The following is a 26,312-nucleotide window of genomic DNA, read 5'->3' on the forward strand; positions in this document are numbered from 1 at the left end:
GACGTAAAGGGGGAAGGGTGCGTGGAGGAGGACTCTAAAGCCACACCCCCAGTAGGTATATAGCGCCGGGGTGTGCATTGTACAAAACATCGGTTTGGCTACAATGGCACCTACAAAGAGACACGCTTACGAAGCACAGTTAAAGCTGCAAGCTGTCAGTTACACGGAGAAACATGGGACTCGAGAAGCCGCGAGAGAATTCAAGATAAACAAATCCATGGTTCGCAAGTGGAGGATGCAGGAAAACGAGCTTCGCCAAGTCAAGAAGACGAAGCTGAGTTTCCGCAGAAACAAGGCGAGGTGGCCCGAGTTGGAAGACCAACTCGAGCAATGGATTAATGATCAAAGAACAGCCGGGAGAAGCGTCTCTACAGTCACCATTCGACTGAGGGCAATAACGCTTGCAGAAGAAATGAAAATCGAACATTTTCAAGGTCTGTCTTGGTGCTTTCGTTTTATGAAACGGCGCCATCTATCCATCCGGGCAAGGGCTACCGTGGCGCAGCAACTTCCGGCGGATTACAAGGAAAAACTGGCCATCTTGCGCTCCTACTGCAGTAAAAAGATTGCCGACAAACACATCCAGCTCAACCACATCACCATGGACGAGGTGCCGCTCACTTTCGACATCCCAGTGAACCGCACTGTCGAGAAGAAGGGGACCAGCACGGTAGCGATACACACAACGGGGCACGAGAAGTCGGCTTTTACTGTTGTGCTTGGTAGCCATGGTAATGGACAGAAACTGCCACCTATGGTGATTTTTAAGAGGAAGACGCTGCCGAAAGAAAAGTTACCAGCCGAAGTCATCGTTAAGGGCTGGATGGACGAGGAGAAAATGAGAGAGTGGCTGAGTGTGGTGTACGTAAAGAGACCGGATGTTTTTTTTCCACGCGTCACCGTCCCTGTTGATCTGTGACTCCATGCGCACCCATCTCTCAGCCGCTGTGAAAAACCAAGTGCAGCAAATGAACTCTGAGCTTGCTATCATTCCGGGAGGCTTAACTAAGGAACTCCAACCGCTGGACATCGGTGTAAACAGGGCGTTCAAAGTAAAGTTGCGAGCGGCGTGGGAGCCATGGATGACAGATGGCGAACACAGCTTTACTAAGACTGGGAGGCAACGCCAGGCGAGTTACGCCACCATGTGTGAATTGATTGTGGATGCTTGGGCTAATGTATCTGCTTTGAGTGTTGTCCGAGCTTTCGCAAAAGCCGGCATCATTGCTGAACAGCCCCCCAGCAACGAGACTGACTCTGACGAGAGGGAACCCGGCATGTTTGTTGGAGAACTTGGCCAGCTGTTCATCGCGGATACAGAAGATGAGGACTTTGATGGATTTGTGGATGAGGATTGATTTAAAAAAATAACGTGAGTACGTTGTTAAATACTTCAATAAATTACTACCGAACTCAGTTTGGCTCCCGCTGCCTTTTTAAAAACATTGTTTTAGCGTGCATGCATGCTACCGTATGGTTTAAGCTTGGATATGTTTTACCATGCCTGCGCGCAATAATACGGTGCGCCTTATGTATGTGTTAAATACAGAAATAGACCCGTAACTGAGACTGCGCCTTTTAATACGGTGCGCCCCATGGTCGTGAAAATACGGTATATTATTGTGTAGCATGTATGTTGTGGCACATGTAAATAAATACAGTGCTTATCAAATTTATCACAAAAATAAACCCCTTTATGATCTTTATGACCCCTGTCATGAAGTGCTTTAAAGTGAACTTTTTCAATTTCAGTGAGCTCTCAAAGTTTTACCATATTGGACATTTTCAACTAGATTACACCCTTTTTATACCCAAATTTGAGTTGGTTGAGTACGCTTCTTTGAAAAGTCAGAAAATAATCAAGCATTACATCATGTCAGTTTTTTGTAAAACAGTAAATTTGAATAGTAATTTCTCATGTATAACGCGCATTTTCCCCAAAAAATATTGTCAAAACTCAATAGTGCGCATTATACATAGGTATAGGGGCAAATGGGGGAGAAAACAAACAAACAAAAAAAAAACTTTCACAATTTATAAATGTATGCCGCCACCTAGTGGTTAGGCAAAAGCTGTACACTTTCATTCCAAAATGCCACCGCCAGCTAGTGGTTGTAAAAAAGGTGTAGCCTACACTTTCATTCCAATATGAGAGGGGTACATATGACTGCATATATGTACATTTGTGCTGATAAGTTTACATACCGTAGCAGAATTTGTGAAATATTATTATATATTTTTTTGTTGTTTTTTAAAATATGACTGATGACTGAACAACAACCATCATTAATTTTTTATGGTTATGTTATGTTTATTGATAATGCTTTTCTGAAACCTTTGACCGTTTAATTTGAATCCCATTAAAATAAAATGTCTTTTGCCTGGTCCTTCATGTTTTCTTGAAAGAATTGTACCCATCTTACAAATTCTGCCTGGGTAATCAAACATATGAGCACAACTGTGTGTTTTCTAATTTACTAAATAAAAGTAGGGCTGTAAATTTAAAAAAAAGAGCAAGTAAAAAAAAAAAAGGATTAAGTGTTCAAACAAAGTGCTTAACTTCAGAAGATTTATTTGAAAAAAACTAACAAAATAGATAATACTTCATGTTTTGATCATATGGGTAGAAGCAAAATCATGCATTGTAAAAATGCATTATACAGTGGTAAAAGGGTTTTCCAGAATTTTGAGGTCAATTTAGGGAGAGCGTATTATACAAAGTGCGCATTATACACAAGAAATTACGGTACCTTAAAATATAAATTTGGTTTCTTCATGATGGCAAAATAAAAAAAGACATTTGTAATAAATGTTTACAATCTTCATAGTATTGCTTTAGAAAAACATTTATTCCATTCATCCATTATCTTCGGCTTATCGTCTTGTGGGGGCAGCAGCTTCAGCAGGTTAGCCCAGACTTCCCTCTCCTTAGCCAATTTGTCCAGCTCTTCCGGGGGGATACCGAGGCGTTCCCAGGTCAACCGGGAGACAGTTTTTCCAGCGTGTCCTGGGTTGTCCCCGGTGCCTCCTCCCGGTGGGACATGCCCAGAATACCTCAACTGGGAGGCGTCCAGGGGGGGCATCCTAACCAGGTGCCAGAGCCACCTCATCTGACTCCTCTTTATGAGGAGGAGCAGCGGCTCAACTCTGATGACTCTCCCGGATAACAGAGCTTCTCATCCTACCTCTAAGGGACAGCCAGGACACCCTGCGGAGGAAACTCATTTCGGCCGCTTGTACCCATGATCTTGTTCTTTCTGTTACGACAGCTTGTCAGTGTAGATGAGCGTAGAAAGTAGATCGACCAGTAAATTGAGAGCTTTGCCTTTCGGCTCGGCGGCGCCTTCTCCACGACAGACTGATGCAGCGCCCGCATCACTGCAGAAGCTGCAACAAACAATCCGCCTGTCGATCTCCCGCTCCATTCTTCTCTCATGAACAAGACCCCAAGACACTTGCACTCCTCCTCTAGTGGCTGGATTTCCTTTGACCAGAAAGGGCATTCCACCCTCTTCCGAATATGGATCATGGGTTCAGATTTGGAGATTTGATTTTCATCCCAGCTGCTTCACACTCTGCTGTAAACTGCTCCAGCGAGAGTTGAAGATCGCGGCTTGACGAAGCCATCAGAACCACATAATCTACAAAAAGCACAAATTTAATACTTAGGCCACCAAACCAGACCCTCTCAAGGCCTCAGCTGCGCCTAGAAATTTAAAATTTTCTAAAAAGAATTGGTGACAAAGCACAGCCTTCGCGGATGCTGACTCTCATTGGAAACAAATCCAAATGACTGTAGGCAATGCAGACCAAACTCTGACACCGTTCGTACAGGGACCGAAAAGGCCCTATTAAGGAGTCGGGTACACCGCACTCCTGGAGCACCTTCCACAGGAATCCCCACAGGACACAGTCGAAAGCATTCTCCAAGTCCACAAAGCACATGTAGACTGGCTGGTAGGGCTGTAACGATACACCAAGGTCACTATTTGATAGTGACCATGATTTCTGATACACAATTCGAAAACTCGACTATTTATTTTGAGCAGAGAATTATACATGATTGTAACCCAAAAAAAGTAACCGAGTACGTAAACTTCGGTCTGTGCTGTAAACTAGAAATTAAATATCAAAATATACAAAAACAGAAACTTTTCTCTAACAAAATAAATACTGTTTAAAAAATACTCAGAACTGTGGCGTTTATGATACGGACCTGCTTTCTGTTCCATAAACTGCAACAATGTAAAAATTTAAATAACAGACTTCCTACCCGATTTTCAAACCAGAAATTAAATAACTAAATAATAAAAAAAAAAACAACAATAAACACCCATCCATCCATCCATTTTCTGAGCCGCTTCTCCTCACTAGGGTCGTGGGCATGCTGGAGCCTATCCCAGCCATCATCGGACAGGAGGCGGGGTACACCCTGGACTGGTTGCCAGTCAATCGCAGGGCATATACAAACAAACAACTATTCACACTCACATTCACACCTACGGGCAATTTAGAGTTGTCAATTAACCTATCATGCACGTTTTTGGGATGTGGGAGGAAACCGGAGTGCCCGGAGAAAACCCACCCAGGCACGGGGAGAACATGCAAACTCCACACAGGCGGGGCCGGGGATTGAACCCCGGTCCTCAGAACTGTGAGGCAGACACTCTCACCAGTCGCCCACCGTGCCGCCCAACAATAAACAAATAAAAAAAAAATAATAAAAAAAAAACTCTTGCCCAGGAGTTGCCACACCACAGCAGAAGACAAATATTTAGGATTTAACAAATCTAAATAATTTTGGTAATCCTAATTGACCTAAAACCGGAATTTCAAGTCAGGGGGGAAATGACTGCATCTGCTGTTCTTGGTTGGCCTTTTAGGGACAGTGTGGTGCGATGCATGGAGTGACATGATTACAGTAAGCAAGCTTTAAAAAAATAAAAATAAATAAAAAGAGTAGAACAACATCAGGCTACAACTTGAATTAAACTCGTTTTTGACTGATTAGGAAGAATATATCAGACATGCAAAAACCAAAGCATGAAAATGGTGACAAAAAAGAAAACATGCCACCGCAAAGAATCTTTATTATTATTATTTTTTATTTTATTTTAACATAAATGAAGAAATCTGGAAGATTATGAGGACTACAATAAGGCAAAATCCACAAATTTTCTTCACGCAGAAAAACATTTATTTACACCACTCAAGTACATGTTGATGTAAAAATCTAAGATGATAAGTAAATTTGCCTAATTTCTTTGCTTTTTTGTTTTGGCCTCCAACATGAGCCAGCGCCAGACCACCTGCACCTGATGCCTACTTCAAGCTGTGCCACATGAATAGCATCCTCCTCTTTAAGCACTCTCATTCTGGAAAATAATTGACTAAAATCATTGTCTGTTTCAGTTCATTTTTCACTATTACCAACTTCAAAGGCTAATCCCAAATGCATCATCCAGGAAAATATTAAGTACAGTGTTTTTCTGTTTTTATTGTCAATTTCTGAATTTGAAGTTAATGCATTCTATGTTGTGACATAATCCCTAACATTGCACCATCGCTTAATACATTTAACATTAACATGCGTAAACTAATTCGATAATTGTAGGCGCGTTTCCTAATTAATACAAGATTTACTAGCAGATCAGCTCTTGTCGTCGATGTTACGTATGCCTCGCAATTTTCAGTTTAATTACAAAATCGTTACAGCCCTACTAGTTGGGCGAACTCCCATACACCCGCCAGAACCCTGCTGAGGGTGTAGAGCTGGTTAAACTGTTCCATGGCCAGGACAAAAGTCACACTGCTCCTCCTAAATTTGAGGTTCGACTTCCAAACGGACTCTCCTCTCCTACACCTCCAAAAGACCTAATCAGGCAGGCTATAAAGTGTGATCCTCCTGTGGATGGAACACACCCTACTGTCCCTCTTCTTAAAAGTGGGGACCACCACCCCGGTCGGCAGATTCAGAGGTACTGTCCCCGACGTCCACGCGATATTGCAGAGGTGTGTCAAACAGGACAGACCAAAAACATCCAGAGCCTTTAGGAATTCCAGAAGGATTTCATCCACCGCCGGGGCCCTGCCACCGAGGAGCTTTTTATCCAACTTGGTGACCGCAACTCCAGAAATAGGAGAACCTGCATCAGAGTCCCCAGACTCTGCTTCCTCATGGGAAAGCGTGTCGGCAGAATTGAGGTCTTCGAAGCATTCGGCCCACTGACTCACAACGTCTCGAGCTGAGGTCAGCAGTGCCCCATCCCCACTATACACACTGTTAATGCTGCATGGCTTCCCCTTCCTGAGACACCAGATGGTGAACAGAAATTCCTCAAAGCCGTCTGGAAGTCTTTCTCCATGGCCTCACCGAACTCTTACCACACCAGAGTTTTTGCCTCAGCGAGCACCAAAGCTGCGTTCTGCTTGGCCAATCAGTACCAATCAGCTGCCTCCAGAGTCCCAGAGGCCAAAAAGGCCCAATAGGAGTCTTTTTTCAGCTTGATGGGATCCCTCACCGCTGACGTCCCCCAACAGGTTTGGGGATTGCCACGACAGGCATAAGGGCCACAGCTCTGGTCGGCCCCTCAACAATGGAGGCACGGAACATGGTGCACTCGGACTCGAGGCGCCTGTCTCCACCGGGACAGGGTCAAAGTGTTGAGTTGAAACTCCTGACAGGGGACTCTGCCAGACATTCCCAGCAGACCCTCACAATACGTTTGGGTCTGCCAGGTCGGACTGGCATCTTCCCCCACTATCGGAGCAAACACACCACCCCTCTCTTCACCAAAGTATCCAAGACATGCGGCCCCAAGTCCAATGACACGACCACAAAGTTGATCATTGAACTGCAGCCTTGGGTGTCCTGGTGCCAAGTAAACACGTGGACACCCTTATGTCTGAACATGTTATCGACAATCTGTGCCAAGCACACAAGTCCAATAACACAACACCGATTGGGGAAGGGGGGTTGCGGGCGTTCCTCCAAATCACACCCTTCCAGGTATCACTGGAAGCAAAAAGAGGGAGTTCCCAGCAGAATGAGGGAGTCCTCAGCGGGAGCATTCTCCACCACCACCTCCAAGGACTCAAAAAAGGGTGGGTACTGCAGTTTGGTGCATAGGCACAAACAACGGTCAGTACCCGTCCCCCCCACCCGAAGACGGAGGGAGGCTACCGTCTCATCCACGGGACAACCCCAAAATACAGGCACAGAGTCGGGTGGCAATAAGTATGCCCACAAACCTACTTGGCGCTTACTGGGCAACTCCAGAGTGGAATAGAGTCCAACCCCTCTCAAGAGGACTGGTACTGGAGCCCAAGCAGTGTGTCGAAGTGAGCCAGATTACACTACAGTCCCCTCCAATAGTATTGGAATGGCAAGGTGAATCCCTTTGTTTTTGTTGTATACTGCAGACATTTGGGTTTCAGATCAAAAGATGAATATGAGACAAAAGTTCAGAATTCCAGCTTTTATTTCATGGTATTTACATTTACATGAGCTTGTGTTTTTGATCATAAGCAGATGCTTGGTTTCTCCATACTTTGGCCTTTCCATCACTTTGGTAGAGGCTAATCTTGGTCTCATCAGTCCATAAAACTGTGTTCCAAAACCTTTGTGGCTCATCTCAACTCGTCTTTGCAAAATCCAATCTGCGCTCCGGATTCTTTTTGCTAATGGGAGGTTTGAATCTTGTGTTATGGCCTGTATACTTCCCTCAAAGTCTTCTTCGAACGGTGGATTGTGATACCTTCACCTCTGCCCTGTGGAGGTTGGCAGTGATGTCACCGACTGTTGTCTTTGGGTGTTTCTTCACAGCTCTCACAATGTTTCTGTCATCAACTGCTGTTGATACCCTTGGCCGACCTGTTCAATGTCTGTTGCTTAGTGTACCAGTAGTTTCTTTCTTTTTCAGGACATTCCAAATTGTTGTATTGGCTAGGCCCAATGTTTGTGCAATAGCTCTGATCGATCTTCCCACTTCTCTGAGCTTCAAAATAAATTTACTTTTCTGTCATTGACAGCTCTCTGGTCTTCATGTTTTCTTAACAGCAAATTCAGTTTTCACAGGTGAAACCCAAAGCGAAAAACAAGCACAATCCAATGTTTAAGCAATCAATCTAAAAGGCAAGACCTGAGCAACGCGAAACAACACATCAGTCACATGTTCCAATAGGTTTTTAAATAAAAGCTGGACTCCTGAACTTTTATCTCATTCATCTTTTGATCTGAAACCCAAATGGCTTCAGTATACAACAAAAACAAAGGAATTGACCTTGCTGTTCCAATACTTTTGGAGGGAGCTGTATCTCTAGTCGGAACTTCTCAACCTCGCACACCAGCTGGGGCTCCTTCCTTGCTAGAGAGGTGACATTCGATGTCCCTAGAGCTAGCTTCTGTAGCCAGGGACCGGACTGCCGAGGTCCCCGCCTTTGGCCACCACGCAGCTCGTTTTGCACCCAACCTCCTTGGCCTCTACCCCAGGTGGTGGGTTCAGAGGAGGGCCCGGTGACCCACGTTCGGGCGAGGGAAAACACCACATATCGTCATCGCCATGAGCAGGTCTTTGAGCTGTACTTTCTCTGGCCCTTCACCAAGGACGTGTTTGCAATGGGTGATCCCACCAGGGGCACAAAGTCCCAGACAACTTAGCTACTTGGATAATTGGGACACACAAACGCCTCCACCATGATAAGGTGACAGCTCAGGGAAGGGTAATGTGTATCAGTTAATATTCAAACTGTAACCCTGTAACAACTACAGCTAATGCTGATTTCAGCATCTTTGGAGCGTATAATAAGTGTCTCTGATTTTGCAGATCTCAACTAAACAAAGGAATACCGTGTGTAAACAAGTCCTGACAGCCCTGAACTATTTTTTTTAGCATCATAAAGTGGTCTGGCTTGACATTTGTCAGGTTGACTTTGTCTAAATACAGCAACTTGATGAGGTTTTGTTGTTGTTGTTTGCTTTTCATTAGTTTGGTTCTAGACAAAATTCTATGTTGACTGGATGTTCACTGGAGTCAGTTACCTTCCTTATCCAGCCAATGTTTACGCTGGCGGTAGAGTAACAGCTTGTTGTGCACATATGGTAGCAGAAACTTGACACACCAGCTCTCAACACCCAACTTGTTCTCCACCACCACGATGGGACTGCGGTTGTAACGTCCCTCTGGACATGGAATCACACCAATCTCATCACTGGGGAAGGAGACAATGGATTTAGGGCTGAACTAGTATATTTTTTATTTGTGTAGTAACAACACAGGTAAGAATTGTATGCAGGGAATGTTCTTCTGTATGCCAATGGAAAATGATAAGTGACAAAACGTGAACAGGTGACTAGTGTTAAACACAGTTAATGAATAATGGGATCAGTGAACATTTCTATGCCTAAATATCATGTGAAGATTTATAATTTTGCCTTGAAATAATTGCATCGGCTTTACTGGCCACACAGTTCCAATATGATATGTTTCACAACCTTTACTGATACAAGGTAGACATTTTACAATGGAAAAACATTCATCACACACCAACTATCAAAAATGTCACAAAAGGACATGAGTCATTTTCATATAATTTCATCAATAACGGTGAAGACATGGCGCACTGAATTTCCTTTTGAAAATCAAATTTTACTGATGTCAGTATTTGAATGAGTGGCAGTTAAAAAGGTCATAATAGTTTCAAAGAAAAAAATTGTCCGAAGTGATATTTTTCCAACTTTTCATGTCATTTGTCTTTTCTGTTAGGTGTCTGTAATGAAGTTTCACGATTTGCAACGTTTTCTGAAGATACTCATTACATTTTTTGACCGATAGGATTTTTCTCCGATTGCTTAAGAAGGCTTTTACATGGAAACTAACATGAATGCCTCTTAGTGTCTTCAGAAAATTTTTGGGTTCTGTTCCAAACGGTCCTTTTTTTTCTTTTTATCTTTAATACCACTGGAGAAAGCCTCACTATGTTGTTGCAATACACCAGAGGGACCTGTCAGCTACGAGAATGAGGCAGCAATTTTGCATTGACACAACAGCAGACAGCAAAACAAATGTTACTTCTGAGACATGAATATGCATGAATTTATGAAAGCGTCAGAGCGATTACATCTTTACCGTTATTATGATTGTAGACAGACAAGTGGGCAATAGGATCATAGGATCAATTATGCACATGTATCCGCAGAGAGAGAGAGAGGAAAAAAAACGTAAACTGCAACTTTTTTTCCACAGATACTGATAAATGAAATTTTTTTTCATGGTTTATATCAAGGGCTTGCAACAATTTTGAGGCCGAGGACCCCCAAACTGATGGAAAGCTGGAGCTGAGACCCCTTATGTATAGTGTATATACAGTGCCACCAAAAAGTATTCGCAACCCTTCACTTTTTCCACATTTTGCTGTCATAGACATATTCTAAAGATGATTTGAGCATAGATTAAAAATTATTATTCGTTTTTTTAAACTACATAAAAGATCCCATAATGACAAAGTAAAAAAATATTTTCAGACATATTGAAAATATAAACATTTCAACAATAGGTACATAAGTATTCACACCCTTGGCTTAATATTTTGTTGAAACACCTTTGGCACCAATCACAGCCTTAAGTCTTGTGTATGTCTCTACGAGCTTCGCACATCTGTTTTGGGGTATTTTCTGCCATTCTTCTCTGCAGATCCTCTCAAGGTCAGTCAGGTTGGATGGGCAGCGTCGGTGGACAGCCATTTTTAGGTCTTTCCAGAGCTGTCGATTGGATTCAAGTCCAGGCTCTGGCTGGGCCACATTCACAGGCTGCTCCTGAAGCCACTCCTTTGTTATCTTGGCTGTGTACTTTGGGCCATTGTCATGTTGGAAGGTGAATTGATGCCCTTGTCTGAGTTCCAGAGCACTCCGGAGCAAGTTCTCTTGAAGAATGGCAGCTGTCATCTTACCCTCTATGCGGACTAGCCGCCCAGTTCCTGCAGGCAGAAAAATAGCCCCACAGCATGAGGCTGCCACCACCATGCTTCACATCCATAGTGTGAAGTTACCCAGGTGATGAGCAGTGCCTCTTCTTTTCCAGACATTTAGTATTTTTAAGAAAATCTTTTTAGCAATTCAGGCCAAAAAGTTCTATTTTGGTTTCATCAGACCAGAGAATTTTGTTTCTGCAGGTCTGAAAATCCTTAAGGTGCCTTTTGGCAAACTCCAAGCGGGCTGCTATGTGTCTTTTAGTGAGAAGTGGCTTCCGACTGGCAACTCTACCATAAAGGCCTGATTGGTGGAGTGTGTTAACAATAGTTGACGACCTGAACAGTGCTATCTCCGCAAGGGAACACTGGAGCTCCGCCTTAGTGACCATAGGGTTCTTGTTCACCCTCTCTGACCAAGGCCCTTCTTCCCCAGTTACTCAGGTTGGTCAGGCAGCCAGATCTAGGAAGGGTCCTGGTGGTTCCAAACTTCTTCCATTTCCGAATAATCGAGACCATAGTGTTTTTCGGGATCTTCAATGCTGCTGAAATTCTTTCGTATCCTTCCCCAGATTTGTGCCTTAACACAATCCGGTCCCGGAGGTCTGCAGACAATTCCTGAGACTTCATTGCTTGGTTTCTGCTCTGATATGCACTGCCAATTATGAAACCTTATGTAGACAGGTGTGTGCCATTGCAAATACTGTTCAATCAACTGAATTTACCACAGGTGGACTCCATTCAAGTTGTAGAAGCATCTCGAGGATCATCAGTGGAAATCAGATGCACCTGAGCTTAAGTTTGAGTGTCATAGCAAAGGGTATGAATACTTAGGTACCCATTATGTTTGAAAGTCTAAAAATATGTCATTATGGGATATTTTAGGTAGATGTTTTTTTTTTAACAAAACTACTCAAATCAGCTTTAGAATAAATTTAACATAGCAAAATGTGGAAAACGTGAAGGGGTGTGAATACTTTCTGGTGGCACTGGAATTGTATTTTTATCAAACTGGTCATATATCAGAATGCCTTTTTATTCATATAAAGTATAAAAAGTTAAATAGTACTATACTAATGCCATATGATTTATAATTATGTATAAAATATATGTAATGCAATAGAATAAAACAAAGCCATTTATTGTCACTATACACAAGTACAATGAGACTGAAATGAGATGTGATTTATACTGTAAATGTACTTTGTTATTGTGGAAAGAGTATTGATAACTCAATGAAAAATGTTTTTCTTCACGAACTTTAATAATACACAGGTTCAAATTAGACTTTACACCGATCTGATCAGTGTGATCGGTATCGGACGATAATTAGCATTTTATGCTGATCGGCTTTCATGTCATATTTCGCCAATCCGATCAACTCCGCGCAAGACATTTAAATCGGTGTAATTTAATTACAGTAAGTTATCACACATTATTTCTGTCATGTTGTAATGTTGATCTGACCTAAACTTATGTCAGTGGCCAATCCTTGAATGCCCCCTAGAGGTCATTGATGTTTTAACTTTTGTCTAAAATGCTCGAGAATAATTTTGAGCTGGGATGAGCTCCAGCACGCCCACGACGCTAGTAAGGATAAGCGGGACAGAAAATTGATGGATGGATGGATACAGTACACAAGTATATACAATAAATGAACAAGTCATAAAGTACACAAGTATATACAATAAATAAACAAGTCATGTAAATGGAAACATTGCTCCATCTTGTGATCAGATCGGTTATCGTTTTTTTAAAATTGCTGATCGGCCCCAAAAAGCCTGATCGTGTAAAGCCTAGTTCAAATAGTCACGTTTTTTTTTTTTTTTTTTTTTTTTTTTTTTTTTTAAACAATGTAAGAACAGGCGAGGCCGACTGGTGAACACATCTGCCTCACAGTTATGAGGAACAGGGTTCAAATCCGTTCTCCGCCTGTGTGAAGTTAGCATGTTGTCCCCGTGCCTCCATGGGTTTTTTCCACGTACTCCGGTTTCCTGCCACATCCCAAAAACATGCATGGTAGGTTGATTTCCAAACTCTAATCTGCCCATAGGTTTGAATGTGAGTGTGAATGGTTGTTTGTTTATATATGCCCTCCGATTGGCTGGCGACCTGTTCATGGTGTACCCCGCCTCTCGCCCGAAGATAGCTGGGATAGGCTCCAGCATGCTCGCGACCCTAGTGAGGAGAAGCGGGACAGCAAATGGATGGATGGAAGAACAGGCGATCATTCATGTTAATGTTTATTTAAACATTTGAGAGATTGCCCTGCCGAAAGAAGGAGGCCCGTTGTGTGTTTTGATGTTCATTCCATTTTTAGATTTAGTTTATTGTCCAGTGAGCTAAAGTTGTAAAGGAAGATGCATAGGAGTGGCGTTTGCACGGGTTACCTGTTGTTACCTTAGCTTAGGGATACACCATTAATCAAATTTTAATTGTGATAGCGATTTTGGCTGCCGCAATTAAATGATTTTTTATATTTGAAAATGCGGGCACTGCTGCATATGAAAACTGCTTCATTTGCATAAGTGCGCGGAACCTAGTCAGCCAGCCACCAGGAGGCGAGGTGATTAAGACGTCATTGACGCTCCGGGGCGAATTTAAAAATAAAATCCTAAAACGGCTTTGCTGTCCAATGGAGTAATACAGACCCTTTCCAAAATAAAATGTAATATCATGGAAAAGCTTATTTATTTCCATAATTCCATTAAAAAGGTTAAACTTTCATAGATTATAGATTCAGGGCCCACAATTGAACCAATTTCAAGTATTTATTTGTTTAACATAATTTGGGCTTCCCGAAATCAGGAATAAAAAAAAAAAAAATTTTAATACTGTGAAGAAATCAGCCCAAATTTTGCATGCCATAAATGTTTTGAACTGGGTGTTTTAAACACACTAATCATCTACTAAACTTAAAGCACCTCCACAGGTTTCCCCAGGTGTCATTAAATTGCTTCCGTTTGGTTGAATTGTTTCAGTTGGGTTCAGTATGGGAAGGACTGCAGACTTGACAACTGGCCAGAAGACCATCATTGATACCCTCCATAGGATGGCTGGCTGTTCACAGAGTGCTGTGTCCAAGCATATCAATGGAAAGTCTAGTGGAAGGACAAAATGTGGCAAGAGAAGATGCCCCAGCAAAAGAAATGACTGTGGGCTTCAGCGGATTATCAAACAGAAAAGATTCAAGAATCCAGCAGAGATCCAGAAAGAGTGGAATGAGGCGGGAGTCACAGCTTCAAAAACCACCACATTCAGACGCATCCGGGAGATGGGCTACAACTGTCGGGTTCCTCGTGTCAAGCCACTTCTGAGCCTGAGCCAACGTAGGAAGCTCAACTGGGCCTAGGAGAAGAAGGACTGGACTGTTGGCCTGTGGTCCAAGGTCATCTTTTCCAATGAAAGTAAAGAGTGCCCTTCATTCGGGAATCAAGGTCCAATGGTTTGGAGGAAGACGGGGGAAGAACAAAACCCAAGCTGCTTGAGGTTCAGTGTGAAATATCCACAGTCAGTCATGATTTGGGGTGCAATGTCCAGTGCAGGTGTTGGTAAACTTTCTTAAATCCAAGGTCACCGCAACGGTCTACTAGAATGTTTTAGAAGACTTCATGATTCCTTCTGCTGAGGATCTGTATGGAGATGCAGATTTCATCTTCCAGCAGGACCTGGCCCCTGCCCATACCGCCAGAAGCACCAAAACCCAGTTTGATGCTCATACGATCACAGTGCTTGACTGGTCAGCCAACTCGCCGGATCTAAACCCCACTGAGAATCTAAAACATTAAAACATTTAAGGCCTGCAAAATTTGGGCTTATTTCTTCACAGTAATTTTAATTCCTGATTAAAATTATTTGGAAGCCCAAATTATGTAAAAAATAAACAAATACATACTTGAAATTGTCTAAATTGTAGGTCCTGAATCTATAATCTATGAAAGTTTAACTTTTTGAATGGAATTATGGAAATACATTTTCCATGATATTAAAATTTTTGGGAAAGGATCTGTATATGAAGCTCCAGCACGCCCGTGACCCTTGTGAGGAGAAGTGGCTCAGAGAATGGATGGATGGATGGATAGTTTACGTGGGTCCCTATTAATAAGGAAAAATAACACTTACAATATTGTACTTTATTTAAAAAAAAATTTAAATAAAAAAATAAGAGTAATAACCAATAGAATACAGTGAAACCTTGGGTTACAAAGGACCCGTTTTACAAATAATTTAGAGTACGTTGAAAATGTTCATCGAAATATCACTTCTATTTATATACTATTTTCCGTTTGCGAACGGTCTTGGTATCGACAAACAGAAGGATCTCTGTTGCGCTTCTTCTCACACCGTGTAACGATCATTGACTCCGTGCATAAAACATTGCCGTAAGATGAAAAGTAGTTGTCTGCTCAGCTGCATAAGTAGTAAAGCTGTCGCACTGCAGGCAAAAGTTCCGTCTCCGCATCCTTTATCATCCAATCACAAAATTACTAGCTTCCGCATTTGTGATTGGTGTGGTAAAATTAGTCAGAAAATCATTTTATGATCGTCAAAAAAACACTACCTATGGTATGAATGTTATTTATTGAATTGTAGTGTCTCTTTAAGACAACAAACTTTAATGTTGACGTAATCATGTCAAAATATCTTTCCACGCATATGTTGTCTGTAGGCGGAAGCTCCGCCTCTGCATCCTCGATCATCTAATTATAAATCTATTATCGGCTGCGCTTGTGATTGACATGGTAAAAGTAGTCAGACAATAATTTTTGTCAACAAATACTATCTATTCTATGTTATTTATTGAATTGTAGTCTTTTTAGGCAATATTGACTGGTAAATGATTAACTAACAATCTGGTCAGCCAAGTTCAATTCCATAAGACGAGTAGCTAGTAACTCTAATTTCCCTCATGGGATGAATAAACAGCTTCTGCTAAAGAAGAGAACATCTGCAAAACACACTCAAGAAAACCCAAACATGTACAATGTGACGAAAACCAGTTAACGTTGGCAAGACATGAAGAACGCCATCAAATACATTTCTTTCTGCAGTGTTATAGCCAGATTTACCTGTATTTGCCAATGTGTGCTGTAGTGACAAACTTGTCTGTTTAGTTAAAAATAATTAATTAGGGTTACATTTTGATGTCATCTTAATTTTTGGACATTTGTTTAAATTTTTTTAAAAACAAAATCTGAACTGAAATACATTTGTGCAAACATGATTTGGCATATTCTCCTGTCTTTTTTAAAACAAAAACAAAACAAAAAAAGGGGAGTTTAGGGGACAGAGGGACAGGGTGGACAAGGGGAATAGGGGTGAGAACCACAGCAGAACAATATTTAGACAGTCTAGGTATTTGAGCACAAGTCAACAGTCAAATCGTGTTATTTGTGGAGGGGGGGGGGGGGGGGACACACACCCAGTGAGGACATGCAATAACTAACCAAGAGAACAAGATGAGAGAGTACGGAAAAGGGCAGGACAGGACAAGATGTGGGAAATGAGCAAGGCAGTGCTACTGACGAGTTGTGCGGTGGGATTCTTTCAAGGCAGCGAGCCCGTCCAGCGGGGGACCCAACCAGGGGGATGCCACCTACTCCCCAGGACCCAGGGCAGTCCCCAGCCCAACCGAAGCGCCCCGACCAGTTCCAAAGGGAGGAGCACAGGCGCTGGACCAACGACCCCCACCCAGCACGCCCCACCACCACCGCCGCCCCCACCACACCCGGAGAGCATGGGGGACACAGCCACCAAAAGGGCCCAACGCAGGAGCCAGCCGCCACCCAAAAACAGTCATAGCCCGCCAAAAGCAAGCCCATCGTGAGCAAGGACGGGCAAGGGCGCCAAGAGAAGGGAGAGGAGCGGACCCCCATATTTCCGCGGCCCGACAACCGAAGAGGGAGTGGGGGGCCCCAGAAGTCAAACTCAGAGAAATGTGAATTCCTAGCACCCACGCTTACTATGGTTACCTGGTCCCCAACTGGCAACCATTATCCCTGTACCGTGATCATGTGTGGTGGGGTGTCGTGCATTCAAATTGGAGAGACTGACAGGGGTGAGGCGAGATGGTCACAAGGCAATGATGACCTGTAACCGTCTCCCCCACCCAGGCCAACCAGCTTCCCAAAGGATGTGGGAATGTATGTGGTACATTAAAAATCCACCTGGTAAAGGCAATGGCGGCCAGAGACCAGGCTGGAGTCCCGGAACACCTGGCCGAGTGTCCGCCCCAGCCCGACACTGTCCTCCCCCCACAGATGGGTGTATAATGCATTAAAACTGGAGGACCGGCAGGGCAGAGAAGGGGTGGGGCGACCAGACCGGAAACCAGCCAGATGTGCCAATACCCAGCCCGGTGCCCACCCCATAATGCCTCGTGCCAGTCCCCCAGGGGACCCTGAATGAGATGTGAATGTGCGAAGTATATACACTTGTAGCGGACATGCGCTCCGCAAATCGAGGCGCCACAGAGACTCGCGACCACCTGAGAACCCCAGTCCTCCACGCTGCCCCGCTGTGAGACGGCGACGAGGACAGTGCCTGGTGTACGTCAAGTGGACCTTAAACTAATTAGCAGCTTCCTGTCAAATCTTGATTCCTGTCTTCAAAAGACACCTTCCCGGACCAAATGGTTGGGGAAGACTATGTGGTTAATCTTCACCCATGTGCCTGAGGCTCCACCCACTGGCGTTGAGAGGAACTGCAAGCGCCAGAACTTGTGGACGTGCCTTTGATGTTTGTTAAGGGAAGATAAAATGTCCGTTTTTTTATCTTGCAAACTCTGTAGGAATATTCCAACTGTATGCCTTTGTGTCTGTGTCCCCATTCTCACTTTGACAAGTACTCGGCATGATTTTGAAAGCTGTTCATCAGAATCAGAATCAAACAGTACGAAATGTTCTATTGAACAATAAGCAACCCACCTGCCACGACCAAAATTTAAACAATGATTCTATGCTTGAGAGTACAAAGTTGGGAGTGTTTTAGATTAATATGATTTTAAACCCATTTACTCAAATTTATAGACAAGATTCAGGCTGGTGGGCGTGGTCTAAAAGTCGGCACTCCCTCTTCCTACGCCCCGCCCCTGGGGTATTTAACTCGAAACTCACACCTTTCTCTGGGAGTTGAGTTCAGGCTAGTCTTGTTTTACTTCTCCTCGTACCTTGCTGGCAGCTCGCTAGCTGGGTGGCCTCCGGCCAACTCTCCCCCTTCTTTTGTACCCTTTGTCCTCGGGCGCCTCCAGTAGCCACCACGTGCGCAAACGCCCGCTGCAACCAAGCCGGAAGCGTTTTCGATCGAAGAAGTCGGCCATGCGACTCCGATCGCGCTCCCTAACCACGATCGGTCGTTAGGGCCTCAGCGAGCGACTCCCGGTATCCCGGAAGGGTCCCGTACGCCTCTGAGGGCCAGAGCTCGGCCCGCCATCAGGTCAACCGGCAGGGAAGTTATGAGAGCATCCCAAACGGGACAACAACTTTCCTATTTCTTTTTACTTTATATTTTTGTGCATCTGGTTTTTCTTCAACCAAACCGGCTTCGTTTCCGCCTGAGGTCCAGAGGAAGACCACCCCCAAAGACCAGTTGATCTGCGTTTGTGAGTCGATACTGCAATCCTTACTATGATGTACATCATCATTTACTAGCTTCATACAAAATCCCAACATTAAATGCTCACACGCTCATTTAATTTTAGCCCAGCGACCACACACATGATGTCCTCTTTTCCATTTTCGTACACCTCATGTTCTTACTTTCTTTTACCCTCCGCGTTATTTTCTTTTTGTAGTTTGTAGTTGTGTGTTTCATTAAATAAACCATAAAGTTCCACTCTTGGTCGTATTTTGTGTGTTCTGAGTATAAATAAACCTCTGTAACCTAGGACTCAAAATGTCGTAGAGTGTAGCAACCTCCGGATTATGAGACTGATTAAAGGTTTTTCGTCATTTTTCCAAAAGTATATACTTGCAAAAAGTGACGTGGTGCCCTTTTCCGAGATATGAGTTTGATTTTATCAATTAAATTTAAAATTACGATAAACCGGAAGTAACACAAGCGTCACGCCCAGTTTATTACCTTCTCTTAAATTAATTAAATTCTTATTTGACCTATAACTGCTACACAGTATGTACATAATGTGCAGCGTGTGAGCCATATGAGGTTAGGCTACTGCGGTCCCGGCCCAACCGGCTGGCAGACCACAGAGAAAAGGGGCGCACCCCCTTCCCACCATACAGCTAATCCCCCCCCAAACCGACCATCACCCAGCGACCAGAACAGGGCCCAAAAGGCAGGAGGCTCTGACACCCTACCATAAGCCCCAAGTCATCCGGGGACCCACACACCCCGAGGGAGAGAGGGGCGACAGCCACGGCGGAGCACCCCGGGGGAGAGGGAAGAGGAGGACGCAGCAGAACGGCCACCAAACCGCCACCCAGAGAACAGGACGAGACCCCCGGAGTGGGGCCAGCGAGCACCTCCTCGGCACCCAGGGACGGAAAGCAGATACACAACACGGATACAACCAGAGCCAAGGGGAGGAGGGGGAAACAGGTCCAGCATCCCCAGAGGCCCACACCGCAGATCCAGAAGGATAGGGGTTCAAGTGCATGCAAGTGACCCTATGGCATGCACAGGGCTCACCATTTTCATGAAAGGTGACCAACTTTTCTTAACGTTATCCATTTGCTTATTATGTTTGGCAGTTATTTTCTAGTGTTCTATACTCTATGGCAAGATTTTGCCATTGGTTAATGTTGACAGCTTGTTTATCTTTCCAGTGAACATTATTGTTTTTTTAGTGATTGCTAGAATTACAATTATTGATTGAGCGTGTTTATTTGGAAGATCTATATTTTTTTTAAAAGTCAGCAGCCAAAGATTAGGAGAAATCAGAATTCTACAGTACAAAACTGACACAGGTTTCTGTGTAACTAGCGACCAGAAGCGCTGTACGGATGTACAATGCCAAAGAGCATGAAAATAAGTGTCTGGAGTGTTTTGAAGAGCCCATTTTATGCATACTGCTGCATATCGCGTAACGTCTGATCTATGGAGTACTTTGAACTGGATTGTCTGTAAATGACTGTTTTTTTGTCATTGAGAATGTATTTCTCAATATTTGTGCCTAGTAATCATTGTCATTAGACACTGAGAGTTATAGTTATAGTATATATGTATATAGTTACTTTCTACTGCAGGCCTGTTGGCTTCATTCTGTTTGGAAATAAATGTTTATTCCAAATTGTGGAATGACCCTATTTTTTTCTTTATTATTCAGTATGATTAACTGTCTAGCTAACATCCAGTTGTAGTTCAGTAACATTTTTAAATGCTTTCCTTTTAAAGAAATATATTTCTTAATTTGAACATATTTCATAGACACAAATATTTAAAATGTTGACCAAATTAGTGGCCTTTAGAAATTATGGATTATGCATGTTTAATACAGCATTCAATAATTGTCTTGTACTGCGACAGCGTACAAATACACAATGCTTCAAAATCTAAATTATAATTATGAAGATGATTAAATATAATGTCGATGTTAAAGCACAAGATTGTGATCACATTATGCTTGAAAAACATACATAAATAAGAACATTAAATATAAACGTTAGAATACAATTACAAAAATAATGTTACAGCACTTGTATGCTCTCACAGTGCAAGACAATTATTCAAACGCTGTATTAAATATTTTCAGGCGTGATTTCATAGGACCACTAATTTGGTCAGAATTTAATATAATGTTGTATATAATATATAAATGACGTTTTAATTTGGTCAATAAAGGACGTCGAGAGGACGTCCACACCGACCACATGAACCATATTTCAACCACGTTGAGGCGATCGCACTGTACAGTATACTGTACTTGATTCTTGCCGGGTTAAAATTCATAGAGCACTAACTGAGGTCCAAACAGCCAAAGAAAATAAGACAACTTTGCTTGATTGATGCGCTCACATTCCAGGTTATAGTCCAGGCCCACACAGATGAACAGCGATGACAGCCATTGGACGTGACAGACGAAGCTTTTGTCAGGAAACATCACAGATAATCACACTTACATGTTCGGGTTCCTCTTAAATGCGTTAGTAATGTCTTTAACCACTCTTTGGACCAAGACATCCAGCTCTGACCGCGACTCCGCCATTTTAGGTCACCCAATGACGTAACATAGGCCAGTGTTTCCGGGTCAAATGACAGTACATTGCCAGAGGCGTTATTAGGATTCCCACATCGTTTCCAGGAGGGGCACGCCCCGCTGCAACATGATTGGCTCCTGCGTCGCAGGAAAGGCAGGCTGCGCAGATATAACTAGGTGACCACAGCACATTTCAAAATCAGAATCAGAATCAGAATCAGAATCAGAATCCTCTTTATTTGCCAAATATGTCAAAAACACACAATGATTTTGTCTCCGGTAGATGAAGCCGCTCTAGTACAACAATAGACAGGCATTTTGGCAATAAAAACACACTACAGAGAGTCACCTAGCCTCTATCAATTTAATGGCAACAGGGAAGAAGCTGTTGGAATGTCTGCTGGTCTTAGTTTGCATTGATTGATTGATTGATTGATTGCTAGATCTAAGACAAGAGTGTGCAAAATCCTCTCGGACCCTCCACACCTCTACCTTTGCCCTGTATCGCATCTCAATGTATTCCTTTCGCCTCTACTCGACTCTCTGTCAGTGTCCCACTTCTTCTTAACTAACCTTTTTCCTTGTATGATTTCCTGTACCGTATGGTTCAGAATCAGAATCAGAATCATCTTTATTTGCCAAGTATGTCCAAAAAACACACAAGGAATTTGTCTCCGGTAGTTGGAGCCGCTCTAGTAGAACAACAGACAGTCAATTTACAGAACACTTTGGAGACAGAAAGACATTGACAAAAAAAAAAAAAAAAAAAAAGAAAACAGTCACTGAGCAGTAAAGGGTTGCTAGTTATCTGGTAATGCAGGTAAAAAAAAATTTTTTGGACAATTGTGCAAAAAGATGCAGAGTCCTCTAGCAATAGACTCCACCACCAAGTCTCCTTCTCTCCTTTCCTGTCAGAAAATACACCAAGTACTCTTCTTCCTGCCTCTCTGATCACCTTGGCTGCTGTGGTCCAGTCTTCTGGAAGCTCCTCCTGTCCACCGAGAGCCTGTCTCACCTCTTCCCAAAAAGCTGCACAACACTCGTCCTGTCTCAGCTTCCACCACATGGTTCTCTGCTCTGCCTTTGTCTTCCTAATCTTCCTCCCCACCACCAGAGTCCTTTTACACACCACCATCCTATGCTGGCTAGCCACACTCTCCCCTACCACAACCTTACAGTCGGTAATCTCCTTCAGATTACATCGTCTGCACAAGATGTAATCCACCTGCGTGCTTCTACCTTCGCTCTTGTAGGTCACCCTATGTTCCTGCCTCTTCTGGAAAAAAGTGTTCACTACAGCCATTTGCATCCTTGTTGCAAAGTCTACCAACATCTGTCCCTCTAAATTCCTTTCCTGGATGCCGTACTTACCAATCACTTCTTCATCAACCCTATTACCTTCACCAACATGTCCATTACAATCTGCACCAATTACGACTCTCTCTCTTTCTGGGATGCTCAGAACTACTTCGTCTAGCTCCTTCCAGAATTTCTCTTTCACCTCTAGGTCACATCCTACCTGTGGGGCATAGCTACTAATCATATTATACATAACACCCTCAATTTCAAGTTTCAGCCTTATCACTCGATCTGATACTCTTTTCACCTCCAAGACATTCTTAGCCAACTCTTCTTTTAAAATAACCCCGACTCCATTTCTCTTCCCATCTACACCATGGTCAAATAATGTAAACCCTGCCCCTAAACTTCTAGCCTTACTGCCTTTCCAGCTGGCCTCCTGGACACACACTATATCAACCTTTCACCGAATCATCATGTCAACCAACTGAGATTTTCCTGTCATAGTCCCAACATTCAAAGTCCCCACATTCAAAGTTCTAGGCTCTGTGCCTTCCTCTTCTCTTTCTGCCGAAGAACCTGCTTTCCACCTCTTCTTCGACTTCAACCCACAGTAGCTGACTTTGCAACGGCGCCCTGCAGGTTGACGGCGCCAGTGGCGGACGTTGTTAACCCGGGCCATGACCGATCCGGTATGAAATTCTTTGGATGAATGCTCATACTTGTTTGGCAAAGTTTTAAACCGGATGCCCTTCCTGACGCAACCCTCTGCATTTATCCGGGCTTGGGACCGGCCTACAGTTTGCACTGGCTTGTGCCCCCCATAGGACTGCATTAATAGCTGTAACAACACATCGTCGGCAAACAAAGAAATCTTTTTTACTCCTTCTTTCATTGTTAGTTCTTTAATTTCTTTATTTTGAATAATCCACTGGCTAAGAGTTTCAATAAAAATTGTGACTAAGAGGTGACTAATTGGGCAGCCCTGCCATGTTCCGCATTCCAGTAAAAAGGAGTTTGAAACTCCCACGTTAATCTAAATTCTTGTCCTCAGGTTATAATAAAGAGCCTGTGTTGTCTTAATAAATGAATTCTGAAAGCCAACTTCTTCTAAAACTCTGAACAAAAATGACAAATTCATACAATCAAAGGCTTTTTCTGCACCCCAACCCTACCAATACTGCTGGTAGCTTAATGTCCGTTACATGATTATTACGTGTAAGGTACAGATAATGTTGTCTGGGGTTTGTCTCTGACGCACAAAACCTGTTTCATCAAGACTTATGATTTGTGGTAAAAGTTTCTCGATTCTCTTGGCCAATATATGTGTAAAAATTGTATAATCCTGATTTATAATACGCTAATTGGTCTATAGTTACTCCATTCCAATTCATCCTTTCCTTTGTTTTGAATACGTGAAATTACCCTTCTTTAACACGTTTTTTGTGCCAGGTCAGTCCTACATTGTGTGCAGAATTATTAGGTCTCATTTTTGAGGATTCCATCCATCCATCCATCCATTTTCTTCCGCTTATCTGAGGTCGGGTCGCGGGGGCAGTAGCTTTAGCAGGGACACCCAGACTTCCCTCTCCCCAGCCACTTTATCCAGCGCTTCCTGAGGCGTTCCCAGGCCAGCTGAAGGATGTAGTCTCTCCAGCGTGTCCTGGGTCGTCCCCGGGGTCTCCTCCCGGTGGAACGTGCCCGGAACACCTCACCAGGGAGGCGTCCGGGAGGCATTCGAATCAGATGCTCCAGCCACCTCATCTTGCTCCTCTCGATGTGGAGGAGCAGCGGCTCTACTCTGAGATCCTCCCGGATGACCGAGCTTCTCACCCTCTCTCTAAGGGAGAGCCTGGACACCCTGCGGAGGAAACTCATTTCGGCCGCTTTCGGTGGCTCATCTCGTTCTTTCGGTCGGCCCCGGTGACCCGCGTCCGGGCAAGGAAAACCTGTCCATTTTTTGTCGTCATCATAAGGGGTATTTGAGCTGTGCTTTGTCTGGTCCCTCACCTAGGACCTGTTTGCCATGGGTGACCCTGCCAGGGGCATAAAGCTCCAGACAACTTAGCTCCTAGGACACACAAACCCCTCCACCACGATAAGGTGATGGCTCAAGGAGGGGTTGTTGTCTTCTCTTCCTATATTATTTAGTTATCTTTTCATTTTCTCTTCCTTTTTTTCAGTGACCCCCCTTTTAAACTTCATAGTGTCTGACTGAAATTTAATACTGAAATATCCGTCAGAATATAAAGAACCACAGTGGCAGTATAAAAACTCCACTGTGGCACAGTAAAACTGTTCCAAAGGGATACAGATTCTCCCTTCTGCTTGACCTAACAGCCGAACAGGACAGGTAAAAAAAGAAGAAGACTTTTTTGGCTTTATTTTAGACATCTTCGAGACCCACAATCTTAGTTTTATAGGTATTTGATTCGGAGTGGGTAAAGTTTACTCAGTCACTGATGGTGTAGTGGTACACTCGCCTGACTTTGATGCAGGCAGCGTGGGTTCAGTTCCCACTCAGTGACGGTGTGAATGTGGGTACGAATGGTTGTCCGTGTCTATATGTGCCCTGCGACTGACTGGCGACCAGTTCAGGGTGTAGTCTGCCTTTTGCCCGAAGTCAGCTGGGATAGGCTCCAGCGCCCCGCGACCCTAACCAGGATAAGCGGTGTTGAAAATGGATGGATGGATAAAGTTTACTCAAATTGTCAGGAGCCTGTTTTCCTTCACTGCCATCCCTTTACTTGTCAAACCAGAAGTCTTTTTTCCCCTGCTTTTAATAATTATAAGAATAATATAGCCAATCAAGATGCTATTTGCTTTGCACCCCTTTATATATCAGATGTTTAAACCTAGTTGTTTGTTGTGTTTCAGTTCAAATTGCTCAGTGACTCTCCGTACTGTGTTTTTGTTTTTATGTCAAATCTGTTGTCGAACTAGAGCGGCTCCAACCCCCGGAGACAAATTCCTTGTGTGTTTTTGACATACTTGGAAAATAAAGATTATTCTAATTCTGATTCTGAAATTGTCTAAAGCGATGGCTTACGAACCCGGAGAAGTGACAGTTTGTGGACATGCAGACCAAAAATGCCTACCCAACAGAAACAGAAGAAGGGGCTAATGCTAGCAGGGATGGTTCAGCTAAGGCTAGTGACATGGCACCGAAGGCTCTCCTTTGAAAGACACTCACAGCAACACAACAGACCAAATGGCGAAGGACATCATTAAGATAAATGCACTGCTAAAAGAAACCTCTGAGACACAGGAAAGCAGACTCAACTCCATCCAGGCCACTGCGAGTGCTGTAGAAGCTGAGTCAACTGACTTAGCCACACGCTTAGGAGTTACCGAGTCCCGCATTTACCTTTTGAAAGATTCTAATAGAGCGCTAGAAGCTAAACCCCCAGCCACTCAGTCAAAGGTGGAGACCCTGCGAATGAAGTTGGAGTACTTGGAGATTAGGAGCCGGTGGAACAATCTACATTTTGTTGGCTTTCCAAAGGGTTCTGAGACCATTGTGTTTACGCGCTAAACCATCCCGGAGCTCCTGGGGACCGGTTTTCCTGGAGGCCTGCAGATCGATCACTCACACTGGAGCCTAGGGAAGCATAAACTGGACGGCCAGCCCCCAAGTGCGATCAATATTTGGCTGCAACAATTTCAGGACCAGGAGAGGATTTTGGAGGTGGCACATAAAATATGGGAAGTTACTGTCACGATTTGTAATCGTATGGTATTGGACTGGACCCAAAAGCCGACGGAGGCGGAGAAAGTAGTAGAGAATGGTTTATTTGGGGTTAGCTCAGGGTTTATATATCCAAGGCGTGATGGTGGTCCGAAAAAGAAACGTGCAGGAAGCGGGAGTGCGAGGAGGTGGAAGAGCTTGACAGTG

General features: G+C 43.6%; 1 protein-coding gene across 3 annotated transcripts in view; it reads right to left on the reverse strand.

Moving 5' to 3' along the window:
* The window catches only part of ptar1 (protein prenyltransferase alpha subunit repeat containing 1), a 74,032-nt gene extending 52,867 nt beyond the window's left edge, over positions 1-21,165 (reverse strand). For 2 of the 3 annotated variants that reach the window (XM_061768307.1, XM_061768306.1), the window contains exons 1-2: positions 21,042-21,165; positions 9,041-9,210 (exon numbers count right to left, since the gene is read on the reverse strand). In XM_061768307.1, coding sequence (XP_061624291.1) covers positions 9,041-9,210; positions 21,042-21,127 — 256 coding nt within the window. In that variant the 5' untranslated portion in view covers positions 21,128-21,165. The remainder of the gene's footprint in view (positions 1-9,040; positions 9,211-21,041) is intronic. The other variant, XM_061768308.1, reaches the window with a different exon arrangement.
* Between the last annotated feature and the right edge of the window lie 5,147 nt (positions 21,166-26,312).

The sequence above is a fragment of the Phyllopteryx taeniolatus genome, chromosome 3, assembly GCF_024500385.1.
Source record: "Phyllopteryx taeniolatus isolate TA_2022b chromosome 3, UOR_Ptae_1.2, whole genome shotgun sequence".
In the NCBI taxonomy this organism is placed as follows: Eukaryota; Metazoa; Chordata; class Actinopteri; order Syngnathiformes; family Syngnathidae; genus Phyllopteryx; species Phyllopteryx taeniolatus.